Source organism: Humulus lupulus, chromosome 6 (genome assembly GCF_963169125.1).
Source record: "Humulus lupulus chromosome 6, drHumLupu1.1, whole genome shotgun sequence".
NCBI lineage: Eukaryota > Viridiplantae > Streptophyta > Magnoliopsida > Rosales > Cannabaceae > Humulus > Humulus lupulus.
Genome location: NC_084798.1, coordinates 62,243,933 through 62,267,582, shown reverse-complemented (window position 1 = coordinate 62,267,582; position 23,650 = coordinate 62,243,933). Strand labels below are relative to the sequence as shown.

The 23,650-nt window shown below is 37.6% G+C and overlaps 1 protein-coding gene and 1 long non-coding RNA gene across 2 annotated transcripts; both read left to right on the top strand.

Moving 5' to 3' along the window:
* The first annotated feature begins 9,359 nt into the window (after positions 1-9,359).
* LOC133782221 (uncharacterized) lies at positions 9,360-13,013 on the top strand. The gene is made up of 2 exons (XR_009870384.1): positions 9,360-9,755; positions 12,727-13,013. It is a non-coding gene; the product is annotated as an uncharacterized LOC133782221 (long non-coding RNA).
* Positions 13,014-13,654: 641 nt separating this feature from the next.
* On the top strand, positions 13,655-19,813 carry LOC133782220 (uncharacterized). Its single transcript, XM_062221458.1, has 2 exons — positions 13,655-13,711; positions 18,553-19,813. The coding sequence occupies exon 2, from the start codon at positions 19,170-19,172 to the stop codon at positions 19,704-19,706; it is 537 nt and encodes a 178-aa protein (XP_062077442.1). The 5' UTR covers positions 13,655-13,711; positions 18,553-19,169; the 3' UTR covers positions 19,707-19,813.
* The last annotated feature ends 3,837 nt before the right edge of the window (positions 19,814-23,650 follow it).

Here is a 23,650-nt window from a genome sequence, read left to right as displayed (position 1 = left end):
TAGATAAAAGTTTTCCACCAGTACAACAAAAGAGGAGGTTGCTCGACAAAAATAGATCAAAGGCGTTAAATGAGAATGTCAAGAAGCTAAAGGAGAATGGATTCATCAAGGTATCGTTTTCTCCATCTTGGGTCTCTAATCCTGTACTGGTTCCCATGCTTAATGGAAAGTGGAGGACGTGTGTGGATTTCACAGACCTCAATAAAGACTGCCCAAAGGATTTTTTCCCACTCCCAAGGATTGACCAGCTGGTGGATGCCACATCGGGGCATGATTTCTTGTCATTCATGGATGCATACTCTTGATACAATCAGATCAATATTCACTCACCTGATGAGGATCGCACTAGCTTTTGAACTGATACAAGGCTTTACTGTTACAAAGTAATGCCTTTCGATTTGAAAAATGCTGGTGCAACTTACCAGCGACTTGTCAACCACATGTTCAAAGAGCTGATCAATGTTAACATGGAGGTATATGTCAACGATATGCTGGTCAAGTCGAAGAAGGCAGGAGAGCACATCGGGGACCTGCGAGAATGCTTCAACATCTTGAACAAATATCAGATGAAGCTGAATCCCCTCAAGTGTTCATTCGGTCTTCGATCGGGAAAATTTTCGGGATTCATAGTAAACTCACGAGGTATCGAAGCTAATCCTGAAAATATCAAGGCTCTGATCGAGATGAAGTCTCCTGCCCAAATTAAAGATGTTCCAAGTCTAACAGGGAGGATTTTCGCTTTGAGTAGATTCATTTCTAAATCAACAGACAAGTGCGTTCCATTTTGTAATTTACTCATGGGAAACAAGAAGTTCAAGTGGACAGAAGAGTGCGAGCAGGCTTTTTAGGCGTTAAAGTCTCATAGGTCGCAACCACCGATTTTGTCCAAGCCGGTCGGGAAAGAAACTTTGTTAATCTATTTGGTCGTCACCGAGTATGCTGCTAACACTGTCCTTATCAGAGAGGGGAAGCATGATCAAAACGTTGTGTATTATGTAAGCAAGAGGCTAGTAGGAGCAGAGTTGCAGTACCCACCCATTGAGAAATTAGCCTATTTCTTTATTTTGGCCTCTAGAAAGTTATGACCATACTTCCAAGCTCACCCCATCATGGTACTCACCGACCATCGACTAGGGCAAGTCCTGCAGAAACCTGAAGCCGCTGGTCGATTATTGATATGGACAGTCAAACTAGGGCAGTTCGATATTTCCTATTCGCCATGAACAACTGTGAAGGGACAGACTCTAGCAGACTTTGTCACAGAATTGACTGGGATCCAGGATACCGAGCCGATAGAAGAGCCTGAGCTTCAAGGTCAAGCTCCTTTCTAGGAGTTATTCGTAGATGGCTCGTCCAACGAGCACAATGCTAGAGCAGGTTTGGTTTTAGTCATGTCGAAAGGACATCGATTCCATTGTGCAATCAGATTTGGCTTCACTACGTCCAATAACGAAGCTGAATACGATGCTCTGCCCGCATGACTAAGGTTATCCAAGGACATGGATATAAAGTCGCTTGAGATCTATAGTGACTCTTAATTAGTGGTTAATCAAATTATTGGAGAATATCAAGCCTGGGGTCTTAAGATTGTTGCTTATTTTAACAAAGTAAACGAATTATTGTCACAGTTCGAAAAGTATATTGTCCAATAGGTACCTCGTGACCAGAACTCGAATGTCAATGCTTTGGCCAAGTTAACAAGCGCGAAAGATGCTGACACCTTAAACATAGTACCAGTTGAGCATTTTTCTGCACCAAGCATTCAAGCAGAAGAGTCTTCCTTGGTAATTCAAGCAACAGACACATGGATGACGCCGGAGTGCTACCGCCAGACAGAAACAAAGCAAGAACCCTCCAGAGACAGTCGGCTCGATTCATCTTGGTCGATAGAGTTTTATACAGGAGAGGGTACTCATTGCCACTTTTAAGGTGTGTTTCAAAGGAAAAGGCCAAGGAACTAATGCGAGAAGTCCATGAAGATTTCTGCGTAGATCATGCTAGGGGGCACACTTTATCAAAAAATATCCTAAGGCAAGGATACTTCTTGCCTACCATGAATGAGGACTCTGTGGATTTTGTTCGAAAATGCGACAAGTGCCAAAGGTTCTCCAAGACAACGTGAGCAGCCCCTAATGAGCTAAAACAGATGCAAAGCCCGTGGCCATTCGCAGTGTGGGGGATAGATTTGATCAGGTCTTTACCCATAGGAGAAGGCAATGTCAAGTATGCAGTAGTTGTTGTTGACTACTTTACAAAGTGGGCCGAAGCTGAACTATTTACAACAATAATGACCAAGAAGGTTCTAGATTTTGTGGTAAAAAATATCGTGTGTTGCTATGGGTTACCAAGAAAGATTGTCTCAGATAATGGCACACAATTTGATAGTGATCTGTTCACAGATTTTTGCGAAAGGCACGAGATTATCAAGAGTTTTTCTTCAGTAGCTCATCCACAAGAAAATGGACAGGTTGAAGCTGTCAACAAAACCCTGAAGGATACCCTAAAGAAAAGGCTTGAAGAAGAGAAGGGGGCATGGCCCGAACAACTACCAGAAGTCCTTTGGTCATATAGAATGTCCCATCGAACAACAACAGGTCATACTCCATTTTCTTTGGCCTATGGATATGAAGCCATGTTGCCTGTTGAATTCGACCCACCATCACACAGAAGTTTTTCATACGATCAGAGTGTTAATAGTTAGTTATTGATGGAATCTTTGGATTTGGTCGATGAAAGGCGCGAGCAAGCTCAACTTCGAGTAGCAGATCACCAGCAGAAGGTCGCTCGGTATTTCAACTCTAAAGTACGTGAAAGAAAATTTAACGTGGGAGATTTGGTACTTAGAAGAGTTTTTCTTAACACTCGCGATCAAGCTGCCGGAGTGCTTGGACCTAACTGGGAGGGTCCGTATCAAAAGTCCTCCAACCAGGCACTTATAAACTTGCTCGCTTAAATGTAGATCTCATTCCTTGCTATTGGAATGGAGAACACCTGCGAAAGTATTATCAATAAAACAGATCTTTTTAAAGAATTGGCTTGTATTAATTTCACTTTTTACAAGTTTATGAACAAGGGTTAGTCAGTCATATGACTAATCTCTTATAAGTGTAAGATCAATTTTTGATCACTCGTACAGACACGATTGTCCATTTATTATGAGAAATAAAAGGAACTGTGCGCAGCCGCTTATTCTTTCCACTTATTGTATTTATTACAAGTATTTGCTCATTACGTGTGTTGTTTGGCAATATTATAATTTTTATAAGTATTTATTACGAGCAGTAATGTTGGAACAGGTCTTGGTCATGACAAGTGACCAAGGACCTTAAGCTCCTCAATCACTTGGGGGGCATATAAGGTACTAAGCAAGCAAAGCATATCAACATGCATATGTAAACACACGAGAAAAATAAGGGAAAGCATACTACAGTACTTAGAGTATTTTTCAAAATAAGGGAAAGCATACTACGGTACTTAGAGTATTTTTCAAAATTTGTCAAATCAAAACAAAGTGCTATGTAAGTTTGGTCATGCGAACATATGTTATAATAAATTGCAAATATTATAATATCAAAATAGAAATGTGTTACACCGCGAGCATTTGCTACTCGAATGTAATTACTAATTAAAAGAAAAGCTTCCCAAACCATGGTTCGTATGTCTTAGTTACAAATAAAAAAAACAAAGTAAAGAAAGTTATTGAGTGGCAGGAGCAGAAGGAGGATCTTGCATGGGCTGCTGGTCGATTGTGGTCTCAACATCCTCTTTGATGCCTTCAATACCTATCGCCAAAGAGATCTCAGGGGATCCCTGAACCTTCTCCTCTTCCTCCAGGCGAGCAATGCACTTAGCCAGCTCAGCCTGCTTCATATGTTCTGGTAGATAATCAAAGTTCGCCTCGGGGTTGCTTTTCCAAAACATACAGAAGCAGTTGAACGCCGCTCCTTTGAACCTCTCTAGGTCACTAGCGTTAGTTTCTTCGAGCAATTTGACTCGCTCCTCCAGCTCAGCTGTTTCTTTCCTACACATCACCAATTCATCTTGGAGTTTGGAGGCCTCTTTAAAGTTCAACACCGAAGCCTCCTTGTACCTCTCTTTGGCCTCAGTGACTTTGACCAAGGCCTCCTCATGCTGCTTTAGCTCCTCGCCCAGCTTGGCAAGCTGCTCAGCATGTTTAGCCTCGACCACCTTGAGCTTCTCGTCGAGTCTTTCCTTGACAGTCTTAATCTCTTCAGCATGCTAGGTAGACATCTCCTCCAAGCGACAGCAACCGGTACTGATGGTCAAAACTCCCTGCGATCAAAGAAAAAGTAAAGTTGTTAGTATGAATAAAAAGGCAAGATAGACAACTAAAGAACAACAAAAATGGAAACTTACACTGAGTACTTCATTCAGCGCGCGGCTAAGAATTTGTTCGACCTTCATGGAGGAGACGTTGCTAAAGGCTTCCTGACTACGCATGTGTTTCGGCAGTTTCTTCAACCTGTCATTGGCTGAGGTGCACGCTGTGCTTAGAATAGCCTCAGCTTGAGTCTTCCCTATCTGAGCAGGAGGACTTGAGCTATGAGGAGCTGGGGAAGTCGAGTCGACGGGAGCTGGAGGAGGAGTCATTTCCTTGGAAGGTGGTGGTGCAGGAGGATCCGAAGTCCAGGCCCTTTTCTTAGAAGGATCGCTACTACCTTCCCCAGGGTGCTGCCTGCTTTCTTTCCTCCTGCTCGCAGGAGCTGTGGCTTTGGGTTTGCTGTACAAGTCGAAGGCTTCTCCAGAAGTCATGACTGCAGGATAAATCAAGTTACTTGAAAAAGCAAAGGAATAAGAGCAAGAAAAATTCTAAGTAGTATAACCGAGCTATTATTAATGGTCGATACATTATTTATGTTACTACTGCTACACTCACCTTCTGCCTCAAAGAAGTCTGAATTTAAACTATTGATCGTATATTTAAAGTTTGTCATCTCTGTAAAATAAATGACAGGGAATGGGAAAATTGTCTAAAAGTGAGAAGTCAATACCGTTCTCATCAGAAGAATCGAGTATGGGCTCAGGGTATTCTGGAAGTTTCTGCTTGCCCTTCCCATGTTGGGTCGGAGCAGCAACAGCTCATGGGATGCTGGAGGTTTCCCTGGTGGTCACTCATGTTGCCCGCCTTCTCGGGGGTTGTGACATATCTTGTTGCTGCTCAGGGATCTCTTCTCCAATGACACTCCCTGCTGTAGACTCCCTCACATCCTGGTGAGGTGCCACAAGGCTAACCGGCCTTAAGTTGCTCTCAGTAACCAGCTCTTTGACACTCTTCTCGATGTTCGTCATACTGGCCAAGGCTGTTGCCCTTATCTCCATCTCTGGAGTAGGGTCTGGTTGGTACCATGGACCTAAACAACACCAAAGTTCTAAAGAAGGTATAGAAAAGCTAGAAGAAACTATACGACCAGTGAGTAAAATATTTACCTCCTCGAGTGAAGGCCAAGTTATCAACAACCAGGTCTGTTGTAAGAAAGTACTCTTGGAAATACTTCCCTACATTGGATTTGTAGATGTTGTCGCTCAGGAAGGTACGAGCGGACTCTTGATGGTAGAAGTGGAGGAACCCTGTGTTCTTGTGGTTGGGGTTGGATTTGAGATCGAATAGATAATTGATCTCGTGTGGTGTAGGTACAGGCCACTTCTTATGGTTATAAAGGATATAGAGTGCAAACAGTACTCTATATCCATTGGGGGTAACTTGAAAAGGGGCGACCTCAAAATAATTGGCCACCCCATGAAACGATTCGTGCAGAGGCAAGATAGCCCCTGCCTTGATATGGTACCTCGACCAAGCGTTGAAGGAGCCCCCAGGCATGTTTGCCCTCTGGTTGGGTGAAGGTTTGATTGGGGTTATCCCAGAAAGACTGTACTTCTTGAGATAGTTGTTTACCATCCTAGCAAATATGATGTTAGGAGGCGCTATGTACCATTCGACCTCTGGCCTAAGGACCTCGCGAGGTCGGGCTTTAGTTTGGATTCCTTTGGGTGAAATATTTACAGGTTGGGGATTTGTAGAAGGGTCCTAAGTACGAGGGGCAGGCTGGTTAGAAGAAGGGTTGGTTGCCTTCTTCTTTCTATGGGAAGTATATTTCACACGACCCATGTTCCATGGACTTGTCGGAGGTTTGGTCACTGGGTTGTCTTGAGAAAATGGGACTTCTGAAAATGTCAGTGATGGTTGTTCTTGATCCTCGAACAACAGCACGAGCAGATCATCATCGATCGGCCTCTCACCTCCCCAAGGATCATGCATGAAAATCTGGGAACATAAAAGGGGAGATGAGAATCTACGACCAACATATAGAAGAAGTGGAAACGTTGGGATAACATTGCTCGTGTATAAAAGTTAAGCTTTTATACTACCAATAGCATTCTAACGTAAACACTAAAAACACGCGAATAGTTTGGAAAAACAGATTAAAAAGCGAAAGTGAAAAGTTTTTTCAGGGAAACTTTTTGGCTTCGAAAACAGGCGGGAAAACCCAGATTTTCTGAAAACATAAAAATCAAATTTTTACTTGATTTTGAGCCCTAAATCAGTATTCCTACTTCCCACGCAGATTTCTAAGCCTCACTTAGTGTTTTTGCTAATTAAAACTCCAATCCTATAATGTTACTACCTACGAGTCTGATTACGTTGAAATCATTTTTCCTCAAGAACATTCAAAAACTCAAAGCCCGAATATCAGAAAACTAGAGAAATAAATGTTACACGATATAGCAAAGACGAATCGGTCAAGAAACTTACTTGAATAGAAGATTGCAGTGAAGTCACGAGCGTTGATGCTTGCGGCTAGACGGACATGCCTCGGATCACCAAATTTTTCTAAGTTTTTCTTGCTTTTTTCTTCTGAGTTCTTGAGAAAGAGAAGAGTGTTAAAAGTTAAAATGTGAAAAGTATGGGTTATTTATATTGATCGTGCCACCGTTAAAATGGTAATGATGGGGGTGCATTTTCCAAACGTGGGGAATCGTGTTAGCCGTCAAAACACTTTTGGGAAATTGCAATGGCCATAATTAGTTACTTTTTTGAAATGGCGCTGACAGATGTGACAGGTCATACAGAAGGTCGGTCGAGTAAGTTTATTATATGCTGGTCGCAGTAGAATAAACCTGGGGGGCAAATGTTTACCCAAAAAAGGACTACCTGATGACGTGGCAGAATTAGCTTGCACGTGGGATACACGTGACTGTTTAAGTGAGTATGATTTGGTCGATCATCGACCAGAAAAGAATTGGCTCATCAGACATCATATTTATGGGCGACCAGTCTGGTTGTAACTTTTCATTTATTTCCTTTAGTTATGTAATCTTATAATTACGTATTAATTGTGATTTCCATTATTATTTAGATACGCCTGTATTAAATGTAATTAAGGCCCATCGACCCATGTAGAACTCCTTAAGCCTATAAATAAGAATCTCAAAGGGCTCAAGAGAGGAGACTTTTTCTTTTAGACTTTTGGAACTGGGGAATTTGAAGAGAGAAATATAGTTTTTTTATCCACCATAATTGTATTCTTCTGAAAGCTTGTGAAACTCGTGAACCTTAGTTCATTGATCACAGTTCTGGGAATTCTACATCAATAAGAACACTAAGTGGATGTAGGTTGTTACCATTTATTGGGGCCAAACCACTATAAATATTTTGTGTTGTTTATCTTTTGGTTTTGATTTCATCTCATTTCCATCATTTTACTTGACTTCATGTCGTTGAAAAATTCGAGGGTTAACAGTAGACATTAGGCCCCGAGGCAGTTAGGGAAGCCAGGGAGGTGATTGAGAAAATTCGCCAAAGGATGCTTACCGCTCAGAGTAGGCAAAAGAGTTACGCGGACCTTAAGAGAAGGGCCATCAAGTTTTCAGTGGGCGAGTTTGTGTTCTTGAGAGTCTCGTCGATGAAAGGTGTTATGCATTTTGGGAAGAAAGGGAAGTTGAGCCCGAGATATATAGGTCCATTTGAGATTTTGGACAGAGTAGGCATGTTGCGTTCCATTTGGCACTGCCCCCAGCACTAGTTGAAATGAAAAACTTCTTTCACATATCGATGTTATGTAAGTACATGTCAGATCCCTCTCATGTTCTAGGTTATGAGTCGTTACAGCTGAAGCAGGACCTTAGTTATGATGAACAGCTCGAGCGTGTTATCGAGAAGGGAATCAAGGAAATGAGATCCAAAAGGATTCCATTAGTTAAGGTCCTTTGGAAGAATAATACGGAACGAGAATCAACATGGGTGTTGGAGGAAGACATGAGAGAAATATACCCTGAGTTATTTGGTAAGAAAGAATTTCGGGACGAAATTCCTTTTAAGGATGGTATATTGTAGTGCACCAATATTTTTTATTTATTTATTAATTTTGTGCTTTATTTTATTTTTAATTGTTAAGTGTTAGAAATTATTTTTAATTGTTTGAATTGTTAGGTAGAAATTGTGTGAATTTAATTGTTAGTAGTTTTATTTATTTATTAATTTAATTAAATAAGAAAATGAGTTTTGGTTGAATGCACCAAGGTACATGGTAGGTAGTGATGCACCTTAGCAATTGGATGTGTGCACATGTATGGTTGCATGGTGAGCATGCAATAGAAATTCCTACACATTATTTCCTTTTATTTGATTTATTTAATTTAATTAAAGGAATTAAAAATAAAATAAGAAAAAGAAAAGGAAGGAAGAGGAGTGGCGTGTGGACTATAGTGGGAATGAAGGATTATTTTTCCTTTTTGCTTTTGAAATTAAGTGAGTTGATTGGATGACTATATCTAAATTAGGAAGAAGATATGTCATCTTTTATGCACTCTTTATTTCCTCTAATTAAGAAAAAATCAAATAAAATGAATGAAAATAAACACAAAGAGGAAACTTACCTTTTTTTCATTAGGACTAGTTATTGCCTTAGGTTAGATAAAAGGGGAAGAAAGAAAAGAAGAGGCCATTTCATGCTTGGGAGTCATCGGCCATAGAAAGAGGAAGAGAGAGAGTGAGCGTGAGATTGAGAGAGAAAGAAAGGAAGAGAGAAGAGAAAGAAGGAGGAGAAGAAGAGAAAAAGGGATTCAAATCCTAGGGTACTATTCTTGTATTTGTGATTTCTATACTCGTAAAAAATACCCTTTACGGGACACTTTTTTAGGCACACACCTAAATGCAAGTCCTTAAAAATGTCTATGGAGTTTTTAGGACACTCATTGAGAGTCCTGAAAAAACACAATTTAGGACCCACAATGAGTGTCCTAAAAAAATATGTGAATCCTAAAAAAATATGGGGAGAAAAATTAGGAATGGTAACTTTTAAGGGCTCGCTTTCCGAGTCCTAAAAGAGTACTAAGGACTCCCAAAGTAAGCCCATAAAATTGTTAAGTAAAAAGACTCAAAACTATAGACTAGTTTTTTCGAATTGGGGGGTTCATCACGATTTGGGCCAGTGATGCAAATCCTATTTCTTTTTTTAAAATAAAACAATTTGGGGCTTCAGCCCATTTTCCTCTGACCCTACTCCTCCCCCTTTCTCTCAGGTGTTCTCCCTCTCTCACACTACTCGATCTCTCTCTGCCTCTCTTACACTCATCTCTGTCGACCTCCTCTTCTCTCTCACACTCGATATCTCCATCTTTCTCTCTGTATGAGACATTGACGGCGACACAGAGGTCTTGGCGACGACGACTTAGGCGCAAACGAGGGTGATAGGTGGTGGGGATTGCAGCGAGTTTGGGGGGCTCGACATCAATGGGTAAGATCTCCTTCTCTCTCTCTCTCTCTCACTAGATCTCTTTTTTCTGTTTTTTTCCTTCCTTTGTCTGGGTTCGTGACTGATGATAGTGATAGAACTAGATACAATGTATAATCTTCATTTAATAAAATTCTAGTTTGGAATGATGAAAGGATTCTTTATATTATGTTAAGTGGATATTATGATTTTATGAAGTTTTTTGCCTCTGCAGTTTATTGGAGATAATAGCTTTTAGAGCCATTATTCTTCATTTTATTTAGTTACTTTTCATGCCAGTTATACCACCTTAGAAAGAATCTAATATAAACACTACAAATGGAAGATTAATTGGGTATGAAATTGATTGCATCACACCAATATATACAGTGCACCACCAAACCAAAATATGATGCACCATGAGAGGAACAATTGTTTTAGTTTTCCCTTGTATGTTTTTCTTTTTCTTTTATTGTAATATTGATTTTTTTATATAGATAATGTTTTTGTCCACTTCAATTTGATATTTCAAGATGAGTCATTTTTTCAAGCACATGCTAATATATATGATGTTTCCAAAAGCAGAATACAATAAATGACAAAAAATCTGGTTTTATATGTTGTGATTGGTGAAATTGCACCTTTAGTTTTCATGTTTTGCAGTTGTATACATACATATTTAATAGGATATGTATAGTCTAGGTGAGTGGATCATATTGTTAGAGTTAGAGTTTTAAGTGAGTGGAGGAATGGGTTTAGTTTTTGCTTTATGTTTTTTTTTTTTAATTTGACTACTTATGCTCTATTATATAGATTTAATTTATATTAAATGTATAAGTATAATCCACAACTGATGGGTGTACCAATGGCCTTCATCTGTTTGATTTGTATCATCATGTGTTTCAATTTTGACTTGCTAATTTTATCTTAAGTATATTAGAAGAGTCAATAGTATTTGACAAGTTGTTTTTCTGAAGTTGATGTAATAAAAATAACAGAAAAGAATGTTTTAGTTTCTTTACATTTTTTTTTAATGATGGATGAGATGAAACCAATATTTTTCCAAATCAAGATGCCATATATAATATTTCATTTCAAACACTTTATTTTTTATTTTGAAAACATAAGATTTGCTTCTATATGGAGACAAAATATAACCTAAATATCTTATAAATGAAATTTTGCGAGAATTTTTGAACGCCCATCAAATCAAAACCATTTTATAATTACATACATATATATTTAATTTAGGAATTTTAAAAAAAAAATTTATCTTAATAGTAAAATTTTTTAGTTTTTTTTTATTTCAATTAAAAAATAGTATAAAACATATATATATATATATATATATATATAAGATTGAACTATTTTGGATCAATTGATAATTTCCCACTATTATTATTAATTACCTATAAATAACTAGAAAAGTTATTTGTTACTTTCTACACAATTTTATATTAGATTTGCCAAAACTCTAATATAACTTTCTTCAAACACTCATGAACTCTCTCTCATGTCCCATGTAGCTTCCTTTCTATCTATTCTTCTACCCTTGAGTGCAATGTTCTAAAATATTTAAGTTTGACTAGAATGACAAAAGATACCATGGTAGTATAAAATTTTGAAAATTTGGGTAAAAACTCAATGGGCCTTCTAAAATCGAGTATAGTGTGTATTTTCCTAAAAAAAAAAAAGTTGGATTTATATATTATTAGACCCTGTGTTTTGCTTCATTACCTGTTTGGACCCTATGTTTTGACAAATTATTTTTTGGACCCTGTGTTTTGTAAAATGGTTCAAATAGACTCTGAAACCTGATTTTGATGAACAAAAAATTGAATATAACAACACAGTTATTAGGCAGAATGATTGTATTTTTGTTTTGAGTTGTTAGTTTGATGAATTATTTGTGATTTTAGTTAAAAAAAACTTTGATCAAAATTGGGTTTATGAGTCTATTTGAACTATTTTAGAAAACACATAGTCCAAAATGTAATTTGTCAAAACACAGGGTCCAAACAGGTAATGAGGCAAAATGCAGGTGTCTATGCTCAGCCCAAGGGACTTACCCTTTTAGATATGCCCCCGAGCTTATCTAGAACTATTTTAAGAAAAGCCCAAATCCAAAACTCCAAGAAAAATGAGCAGTTTAACTTCAAAATACCAATTAGTTTTCCTAATTAATGAATCTTATCACCCTTTTTAAATTAAAACTAACTAGTACTTTCTTGTTATGATTAGCCATTACTTTATTAATAATAATAATAATAAAAACTATTATAGCAAAACATAAACTCAAAAATGGGTAAAAATGGGTAAGAAAATGGACATTATTTTCAGTAATGGAATTTCTATCATAAAGTCTTGTGTAAAAAAAAATTCTTAACATTTGGATCATAGACACCTGCTAAGTGTTCTTGGATCGATGTTGTAAATTTTTAACATGATTTTTTATATGCCAATTGATATTTTAGAAATTAATAACAATATATTTTTAACACTTTATTAAGTAACGCATTCTTGTAATTTTAAAAAGTAGAGCCCTTGTGTTTGAGAACTCATTTGTGATGTGTATGAAAATGTGATGAAATGTCGGGAATATGATGATAAATTATACGTAATAATTCAAGAAAGCAAGATTAATACAAAATATTGATTTTGAAGTGAGTATAAGATATGAATAGATTAAATACTATATTTTGCTTGATTAAGTTTGCCTTAGAAAGAATCAATTTTTGGTATTTCTAAATCAATTGCTCTTAGTTGTGATGTATGCACATTAATTCATATAGAAATAATTTTAGAACTTCTTATGGTAAACTTTCTTGTATTAAGATCCTAATACTTTATATATATATATATATCATTTCAGGTTTGCCAAGTTTATGATATTTACTTCTACTAAGACTCTATGATATTTACTCATACTAAGAATGTGTTACTTTCTCTCTTTTTCAAATTACTGAATCTCAGTATTTGTTTTCTTGTATCTTAGACATATACATACTTTGATGAGGCCCATAGTATTGGAGCAGTAGGGAAGTCTCGAAGAGGTGTTTGTGAGCTCTTGGGTGTGGATCCAAATGATGTAGATGTCATGATGAGAACTTTTACAAAATCATTAGATTGATTATTAAATTTCCTAGTTTTGTATTATAAATGTGATAAGATTGAATATTCATCTTTGTTCCTAAATTTGTTTTTTTAGGTTTGTAACTATATCATTGGATGATGTATAAGTTTGGTTATTTTAATCTATAAGTTTTCAGATTTGTATATAAATATTTCATCTAAATCATAATTTTAATTTATAATAAATATAAATTAATTTTTTAAAAATTAAAAATATAACTTTTAAGGGCATGCATTGCGAGTCCTAAAAACATTTTTTTAGAACTCGCGAAGAGAGCCCTAAAAACTTACTTAAAGGCACTCAACGAGATCTTTTCATCTTTGTTCCTAAATTTGTTTTTTTAGATTTGTAACTATCTCTTTGAATGTTTAAGTTTTGTTATTTTAATCTATAAGTTTTCAGACTTGTATATAAATGTTTCATTTAAATCATAATTTTAATTTATAATAAATATAAATTATTTTTTAAAAAATTAAAAATATAACTTTTAAGGGTGTGCATTACGAGTCCTAAAAACATTCTTTTAGGACTCGCGAAGAGAGCCCTAAAAACTTACTTAAAGGCACTCAACGAGATTTTTTAGGACTTGTAATGCGATTCCTAAAAAACCTCAGTTTTTAAGGCTCTCAAATAGAGGACTCACGCCCCGCGAGTCCTAAAAAGCCTTTTTTGTAGTAGTGCTAGATCATCTCCTCATTTGTTTCTTGTGTTTTGCTAAGTTGTTCTTTGTTGTTGTTGATTTTTCTTCTATTTTTTATGTGGGTTTCGAAACCCTAGGCTTAAACAAGTGGTCGCCATAGTTTGGGTTCTTGTCACTATTGTGATCTTGATTCTACAATCAAGAGAGGTAATGGAATCTTTAGCCCTATTGCTGTTATGATTTCTTAGGTTATAGTTTGGTGATTGGAAATTGTATATTGTTTTGTTTTCCTTTGATTTGTTAGTTGATTGTTATTTTTTATTTTGGGTTGAAGGGTTGTTTTGTTTGGTGCATGAGGGGTTTTGGCCTAGGCGTGTGGGCTCTATGATTTTATGTGCTTGTGTATGCTTGGAGGTGTAGTGTATATAGGCAAGCATGAATAGAAATTTTTGGTTATACATGAAATCTGAAATCTTATGGTTATGTTTTCACAGTTATTTTGAATCAAATGGTTTATGTAACAAGAATGCAAGGATGCTATTAGACACATTCTAAGACATAAGTTTGGTTTGGTGTTATGATAATGTTGTCTTATAAACATTCTTGTAAAAATGCAAAGAAACATAAAATGTTGATGATGAGGGTTCGGCCTATAGGGTGTTGATGCATGTTGTGTTGTTTTTATTTTTGTGTCATCTATACTCATTAGAAACATGTTAGGGTAATTGGTTAAATTGATAATTTGTCTTTGGTCTTCTATAAGTGATAGTTTAGTGATACATGAAGGTTATGGTTTGAGTTTCTTGAAAAGCATGAGCTAAAGATGAATTCCATGTTAATTATGCTTGCTGATTTTTTTATATAATTGGTGAAACAATGTTTTAAAATGCACATGTCATACCTCTAGTGATGTTTGATTTTAAGTAAATAAAGGAGTCTTTTTATTTCACATTTAAATGGTGTTTTGATCAAATTAACACATGCTGATTTTTATGAAGGAAATGTGAATTTTATCTATGTTTGTGATTTTGAATGAATTATTTGTTGCTGGAATTTTTTATTTAAAAATAAGAAATGTCTTTTAAATGAGATAAATAATGTTAGTGCATCAAATAAATTATGCCCTAAGTTATGTATATGTAAAAGTGATATTTTTAAAATGTAACTATGAATTTTGACATTATTATTTAAGTGAAGTTTTTTTTAAGTTATGTTAATAAGTTAAAATAATAGTTTTGTTCAAAATTTAAGAGTCTTACACCTAAATAATCCAAGTCTTAAATATTATAAATGAAAATAATTTTTCCACATTTTAAATTATAAATTCTCACATTTAATTATGTAATTTCTATTAATTTAGAAGAAAGTTATTTTCTAAAGGAAACAAGAAATTTATTAAGTATTTGACTAATTTTCTATGTTATTTAAAATAATAAATGGGACTATTATTTTATGAGAAAATAAGCAAAAATTCTAAATCAATTATTTTTATAAAGTAAAAATAATGTATTAAGTGGTTTAATCAAATTTTGGGACTTAAAGAAACAAATAATGGTAAAGTAATAATGTTGCTGAATTTTATTTGAAAAAGTAAGAAATAAACATGTATGAATTATCGTTTCAAAACGTTACTTTTTAACAGCGCTCCCACGCTAAAAAATATGCCTATTGTTCAAACAGATAGTTTTTACTTTGTAATCATGAAGAGTTAATAGGTAGAATTAACATTATTCTTCTATGATTTTATGTGAAAATGTGTATGTTTGGAATTATTCGGCAACTTGTACCACATGTGTGTGGCCCATGCACACGTGGGGTATATGTGTTGGGCATAAGTATTGATATGTGATTCTAAGATACGACGTTTGATTATGATTATAGGCTCGTTATGAAGTTTTTCTCAATTTTGCTTTGCTCGGACCTGAGGTAAGGAAGTTAGATAGAATTTCTATGTTTATGCTATGAAATGGTAAGATTGGTTTGTTATGAGGAAAATGATGTGTTATTGATAATAATGGACCATGTAATATGAGATATGGAATTTTATCTTGAAATGTTATTGTTGACCATCGAATTAGTCAGCGACACGGAGTTAGATAAACGATATAAAATGAGATGAAAACAAGAATAAACCCAGACGAAAAGGTAAACGACACAAACAATTTATAGTGGTTCGGCCCCAATCAGATGGTAATGACCTACGTCCACTTAGAGTTCTTATTGATGTAGAATCCCCACACTGTGATCAATGAACTAGGGTTCACGAGTTTCACAAGCTTCGGGATGATTACAATTTCGATGAATAATAACACTATAATTTTCTCTCATAATTCAGAAGGTCAAAAAGTCCTCTCCCTTGAGCCCTTGATTCATATTTATAGGCTTAAGAAGGTTACATGGGCCAATGGGCCTTAATTACAATTTCAACTTGCGTATCTAGATAATAAGAGAAATTACAATTAATGCATAATTACAAGATTGCACATCTGAAGGAAATAAATGAATATATGCGACCAGACTGGTCGCACATAAGTATGATGCTTGATAAACCAATAATCTTCTGGTCGATGGGCGAGCAGGATACACTTATTTAAAACAGCTACGTGCCTCCCACGTGTAGACCAATCCTACCACGTCATCAGGTAGTCCATTTTTGGGTAAACATTTGCCCCCCGAGTTTATTTTACTGCGACCAGCATAAAGTAAACTTAAACAACCAACCTTCCACGTGACCTGTCAAATTTGTCAGAGTCATCAATGCCTTCTCGAAAAAAAGGCAACCAATCATGTCATTGCAGTTTCCCAAAAAGTGATTTGACGGCTATCACATTTTTCCATGCCTCGAAAGTCATTCCCCATCATTACCTCATTAACCGTGCTTCGACCAATATAAATACCCCTTCATATTTACTTTTTACTTTTCACTTTCCATCTTCCCTCAAGGACACTGAAGAATGGAGCATAAAGAACCCAGAAAACCCATACGACTCCGACGATCTGTGGAATTTCTGTTCAGCCAGTTGTATCAACGTTCCAGAAATTTGCATAAATCTTTATCCAAGTAAGTTTCTTGAACCTCTTCGTCTCCGAGTTACCATGCAATAATTACCTTTTCAGTTTTCTGGTTTGTTTGGGATTTGAGTTCCTGAGTGTTCTTGAAGAAATGATTTAGGGTAATCGGGCATGTAGGTATTAACATGATAGGATAAGGAAAAAACACTAAATGAGGCTTAGGAGTTGGTTTGGGAGTTAGGATTATTGATTTAGGGCGTAAAATCGATGCAAAAATTTGATTTTTAGGCATTTAGAGAAAACATGGTTTTTCCCTCCCTTTCTCAGAGCCGAAAAGTTTTTCCCACTTCTGCTTTTTAATCCGTTTTTCAAGCTATTCGCATACTATTTAGTGTTTACGTTAGGATGCTGCTGGTCGTATAAAAGCTTAAATTTTATACACGAGCAACATTATCACAATTTTTCCACTTCTTTAGCTTTTTTGCCGTAGATTCTCACATCCCCTTATCTGTTCGCAGATTTTCATGCACGACCCGTGGGGAGGTGAGAGGCCGATTAACGATGACTTGCTCGCATTGCTGCTTGACGATCAAGAACAGCTGTCGCTGTCAGTCTCAGAAATTCCCTTTTCTCAACGTAACCCCATAAGTAGACCTTCGACCAGTCCAACCATTATAAAGCGCATAAAATCCATCGCTCAAAAGAAAAAGAAAACAACTAAACCTCCTGCTAATCAACCTGCTCCTCGGTCTAAAATTCCTTCGACTAGCCCTCAACCTGAAAACACTTCCCAGCCAGAAATTTAAATAAAAGCCCGACTTCAAGACGTCCTTCAACCAAAGGTCAAATGGTACGTAGTACCTCCTAGTGTTATTACAGCTAGGATGGTGGGGAATTATCTCAAGAAGTACGGACTTCCTGGGATAACCCTAATCAATCCTTCAATCGACCAGCGGGCAAATCTGCCTGGGGGCGCCTTCAACACCTGGTCGAGGTATCACATTGAGGCAAGGGCAACCTTGCCTCTTCATTCGTTCTTCCAGGGGGTGGCCAATTATTTCGAAGTCGCTCCCTTTCAAATCACCCCAAATAGATATAGAGTGCTCTTTGCTCTCTATATTATGTACAGCCACAAGAAATGGCCTGTCCCTATGCCACATGAGATCAATTACTTATTTGATCTCAAATCTAACCCTAACCACAACAACACGGGGTTCTTCCATTTCTACCAACAGGAATCTGCTCACACCTTCCTGGGTGATATTACCCACAAGTCCAACGTGGGAAAGTACTTCCAAGAGTACTTCTTAACACCAGACCTGTTCGCCAACAACCTGGCCTTTACTGAAGGAGGTAAACCATTTATTAACTGGTCTTGAGATTTATTTTTGCTTTCCTACACATTCTTCAGAATTTTGGTGTCATTCAGGTGCATGGCATCGACCAGCTCCCACTCCATAAATGGAGATACGAGCAGCATCCTTGGCCAACATGACAAATATTGGAAAAAGTGTCAAAGAGCTGGTCACGGAGAATAATCTAAGGCTGGTTGGCCTTCTGGCACCTCACCAGGACATGAGGGAATCAACTGCGGGAAGTGCTACTGGGAGAGAAGTTCCCGAGCAGCATCAAGATGTGTCACAACGCCCGAGGAGGGCAACGAGAGTGACCATCAGGGAACCGTCCAGCACCCCGTGAGCAGTGACTGTCCCTGCCCAGCATGGGAAAGGCAAGGAGAAGTGACCTGATCACCTCGAGCCTATACTTGTGTCCTCGGACGAGAATGGTACTGACTTCTCACTCTTAGATAGTTTGCCAATTCCCTGTCATTTATTTGACGGGGACGACAACTTGAAAAATGTGCCTAGTTTAAATTCAGACTTCTTCAAGGCAGAGAGAGTAGCAGTAGTACAATAAACAATGTAGCGACCAGTAGTTGTAGCTCAAGTATTTTACTTATAATTTATTTTCTCTCCGTTTGTTTGTCTTTTTTGCATGACAACTTGCCTGACTGACTGTATGCTTCTTTTTTTTAGACATGCCTGCCGAGAGGGCGTTCGACTTGTACACCAACCCCACCTCCTCTCCTCCTGCAAGCAAGAAGAAATCGAGCCAGCGCTAGCCCAGGGAAGGCTGCAGTGACCCTTCTGCAAAGAAGGCTCGGACGGAGGGCCCTCCTGCACCAACTCCTTCAAAAGAGACGACTCCTCCTCCAGTCCCTGTCGACCAGAATCCTCCAGCTCCCGTCGACCAGACTCCTCCTCCAGCTTTCGCCGACAAAACTCTTCCAACTTCCATTGACCAGACACCTCCTTGTCAGCCATAAAAAGTTCCAGGGGAAGCCCTTATGAAAATGGCCCTCAGCTCAGCCAAAGACAAGCTGACAAAGCTATCAAGGCACCGACGCTGCTGAGAGGCCATCAACGACACTGACTTTATGGAAGTCGACTAGATCTTTAACCATGCGTTGAATGAAGTGCTCAGCACGAGTCGTCGTTCTTGCTAAGCTTTATTTGTTTGTCTTGTCAATTTATTCCCACTAACAGTTTTATCTTTTTTCTGATCGCTGGAAGCTTTAACCATGAGTACTGGTTGGCCTTGCTCGGGGGCATTGACTACTAAGTACGAGAAGAGGCTTGGCGAATAGCTCAGAATGGCTGAGGCCAAGCACACTGAGCAGCTCAAAACAACTGAGGCTAAGCACGCCGAGCAGCTCAATAAGGTTGAGGGCAAGCATGCTGAGGAGTTGCAAAGAGCTAAGGCCAATATCACCAAGCTCGAGGAGGAATTGAAGAAGAAAGCAAACTTTGTTGCCAAAATTATTGCCTCCAAAGATAAGTACAAGGAAGCCTCGCTGATAAACTACCTAGAAGGCCACAAACTTCAATCGGAGTTGGAAATTAGCCGCAAAGAGGTTGCTGACCTTGAGGAGGCCAACACACGCAACCTGGAGAAGTATGAGGGAGCGGCATTCCAGTGCTTTTACATAATCTGGAAAAGCAACCCCATGGATGACTTTACTTATCTACCTAACCCTATAAGGGAGGCTGAGTTGGCGAAGTGTGCTGCTTGCCTGGAAAAGGGGGAGAAGGCTCAGGGATCCCCTGAGATATCCCTAGCAATAGGCATTGAGGGTGTCAACGAAGATGCTGGGGCCACAGTCTTTGAGCAGCCTCAAGAGCCTCAGTAGAATCCTCCGACTACTTCATAATTTTATCTGTTTTTATTTTTGTTTAATTTGTATTTTAAGACACACGAACTACGGTTCGTGATGTCAAGACAACTTATTATTTTATTGTTGCACAGGCAGCTTTTTATTTAACTGAAAATTACATTCGAGCAGCAACTGCTCGCTATGTAAACGATTTCATTTTTTATATTATAATATTTGCATTTTATTATAACATCTGTTTGCATGACCGAACTTAGCATAACACTTTGTTTTGATTTAACAAAATTTAAACAAAATTTTGAAAAATACTCTAAGTACCGTAGTATGCTTTCTCTTATTTTTCTCGTGTGTTTACATATACTTGTTGATATGCATTGCTTGCCTGGTACCTTATATGCCCCCAAGTGATTGAGGAGCTTAAGGTCCTCGGTCACTTGCCTTGACCAAGACTTGTTTGAACATTTAAGCTCGTGATGGTTACTTATGAGAATGAGAATATAGCAAAACAACACACGTAATGAGAAAATACTTGTAATAAATACAATAATTGGGAAGAATAACTGGCTGCACACAGTTCCTTTTATTTCTCATAGTAAATGGACAATCTTGTCTGTACGAGTGATCAAGAAATGATCTTACACTTATAAGCGATCAGTCATATGACTGACTGACCCTTGTTCATAAACTTGTAAAAAATTAAATTAATACAAGCCAATTCTTTAATAAGAACTGTTTATTGATAATACTTGCGCATGTGTTCTCCATTCCAATAGCGAGGAATAAGATCTCCATTTAAGCGAACAAGTTTGTAGGTGCCTGGTTGAAGGACTTCTTTGATTTGGTATGGCCCTTTCCATTTAGGTCCAAGCACTCCAGCAACTTGATCGCGGGTGTTGAGGAAAACTCTTCTAAGTACCAAACCTCCCACATTAAATTTTCTTTCACGTACTTTAGAGTTGAAGCACCGGGCGAAATTTTTTTGGTAAGATGCTATTCCTAGTTGGGCTTGTTCATGCCTTTCATCGACCAAATCCAGAGATTCCATCAATAACTGGCTATTAACGTCTTGATTGTATGCCAACCTTCGGTGTGATGGCGGATCTAATTTAACAGGAAACATAGCTTCATGTCCATAGGCCAAGGAAAATGGAGTATGGCCTGTTGTTGTTCGATGGGATGTTCTATATGACCAGAGGACTTCAGGCAACTGCTCTGGCCATGCCCCTTTCGCTTCTTCAAGCCTTTTCTTCAGAGATTCCTTTAGTGTCTTTCCTGTGGATGAGCTACTGACGAAAATCTTTTGATAATCCCATGCCTCTCGCAAAAATCTGTGAACATATCACTATCAAACTGTGCCGTTGTCTGAGAAAATTTTTCTTGGCAATCCATAGCGACACACAATGTTCTTGACCACAAAATCTAGCACCTTCTTTGTCCGTCGGCAGTACGCCATGCGTCAAGTACTCAATAAAGGGTTCCATCCACGTGTCCAATGATTGGATTACTAGAGAGGTTTCTTCTGTTTTGATGCTTAGGGCGGATAGCCGTTCAACATGCACTATATTCAGGGTGTTAGCATCCTTTGCACTTGCTAATTTGGCCAAAGCATTTGAGTTCTGGTTGCAAGGTACTTGCTGGAGAGTATATTTTTCAAATTGCGCCAACAAATCCTTTGCTTTGTTCAAATAAGCAACTATCTTTAGACCCCGGGATTCATATTCTCCAGTAATTTGATTAACTACTAACTAGGAGTCACTATAGATTTCAAGCGACTTTATGTTCATATCCTTGGCTAATCGTAATCCAGCGAGCAAAGCTTCGTATTTGTCTTTGTTATTAGATGTTGAAAAGTCAAATTTGATTGCGCAGTGGAATCTATGCTCTTTAGGTGTGATTAAAATCACACCTGCTCCAGAGTTATGCTCGTTGGAAGAGCCATCTAAGAACAATTTACAAGAGGGAGTTTGGCTCTAAGGCTCATGCTTTTCTATCGGTTCAGTGTCCTAAAGTCCAGTGAACTTTGCAACAAAGTCTGCCAAAGCCTGTCCCTTCATTGTTGCTCGTGGCAAGTAAGAAATATACAACTTTCCAAGTTCAACTGCCCATTTCAATAATTGACCAGCGGCTTCTGGTTTCTGCAGGACTTGCCACAGGGGCTGGTCGGTTAATACTGTGATGGGGTGAGCTTGGAAGTATGGTCGCAACTTTTTGGAGGCTAAGATCAAGCAGTAGGCTAATTTCTCAATTGGTGAATATCACCGTTCTGCTCGTATTAGCCTTTTTCTTATATAATACACATATTTTTGCACATGTTCCTCCTCTCTTACCAAGACAGCACTAGCAGCATATTCTGTGACCGCCAAATAGAGGAACAAAGTTTCTTTTTCAATCGGTTTAGACGAAATTGGTGGCTGCAACATATGAGACTTTAGAGCCTGGAAAGCCTGCTCGCACTCCTCCGTCCACTCGAATTTCTTATTCCCCCTAAGTAGATTAAAAAATGGGGCGCACTTGTCTGTGGATTTAGACATAAATCTACTTAGAGCGGCAATCCTCCCGATTAAACTTTGAACATCTTTTATCTTTGTTGGCGAATTCATATCGTGTAATGACCCACTACTCTAGACTATTTGGACCATTAACGAAACTATACATAAATCTTACATTTTTACGAAAATACCATAATTTATTGAGCAACTTGCAAAATAAGAGTTATTTACAAATAAACAGAATGCTAAGAAGGATTTGGGATCCCATTGTCTTTAAAAACAAAACATGATTTAAATGAAAAGAATTACACAAGAAAATGCGGAAAATACATATAAAACCATAAAAATTAAAAGGAGACTACATCCTCGAATCGAATAACGCTCGGCCCCTTGACTCCATTCATCATCGATACACATCCTCCAAGTGTCACGAATCTTTCCACCTCTAAAGTTTATTTCCTGCACATAAACAGAAAGGAATGAGCCTAATGCCCAGCAAGGAAAAATCTAACACATAGTCATAAACATAAACATAATTTCATAATAACGTAAAGACATATCATAACACATAATTCACTTATTATAATGGCCATTATTACTTGGGGTCCCATAGACTAAACAAGCTTATGCCCATGAGATTAGTGGGGTCCTACCAGCTAAATAGGCATATGCCCACAATCTTTTTGGGGTCTTGTTAGTCAAATAGGGCATAAGCCCAAGCCTACAACAAACACATGCATAACAAATTCATAACACATTCATAACATATCATAACATAACACATAAGATAACATAAACATAAACATATAGATTCTAGCCTATTTTCCTTACCAAAGTTACCGGGATAAAATGGACTGAGTTGGGACTTTTTGGAACACTCCTAAAACCATAATGAACAAGAGTGAGTCTAAAGAAAGGAGATGAAATGAAAGAGAATAGGAAGACTAAACCATTAAAAGAAAATATGCTTACCACAACTTAAGTGCTTAAGAACTTGGATTCCCTAACCAAAATAAGAATGAGGTTAGGAAATTGAGTAGAAGACTAAGAGAAAGGAAACATAATACAGAAAGGAACTAGAGTTTTGGTTACCTCAAAGATTTGCAAGATCAATCTAACCTCCACCGAAATACTATAGAACTCACTTCCCAAAGTGTTTGATAAGTTTATGATGTTTAAGCTTATAGTTTTTCCCCAAACCAGGTGTTTACACTCTCACACTCACTTAACACTAGCAGCTTCTGAACTTAGAGCAAATGGTGAATAATGGTTGGGTACTAGGTCCTATTTATAGAGTTTGGGAATGAAAATATCTTGATTTTACTTGAATAAAAATAATGGCTTTTTAGGTGAAAATCATTTGAATAATCGTTCAGCAGAGGCTGAAGACTCGTTCAAAAGATGCTGGACTGTTGAAGGAGTTTGAATGGCTGAAAGGAAATGAATTCAAAAACATTTGAAAACATACTGGAG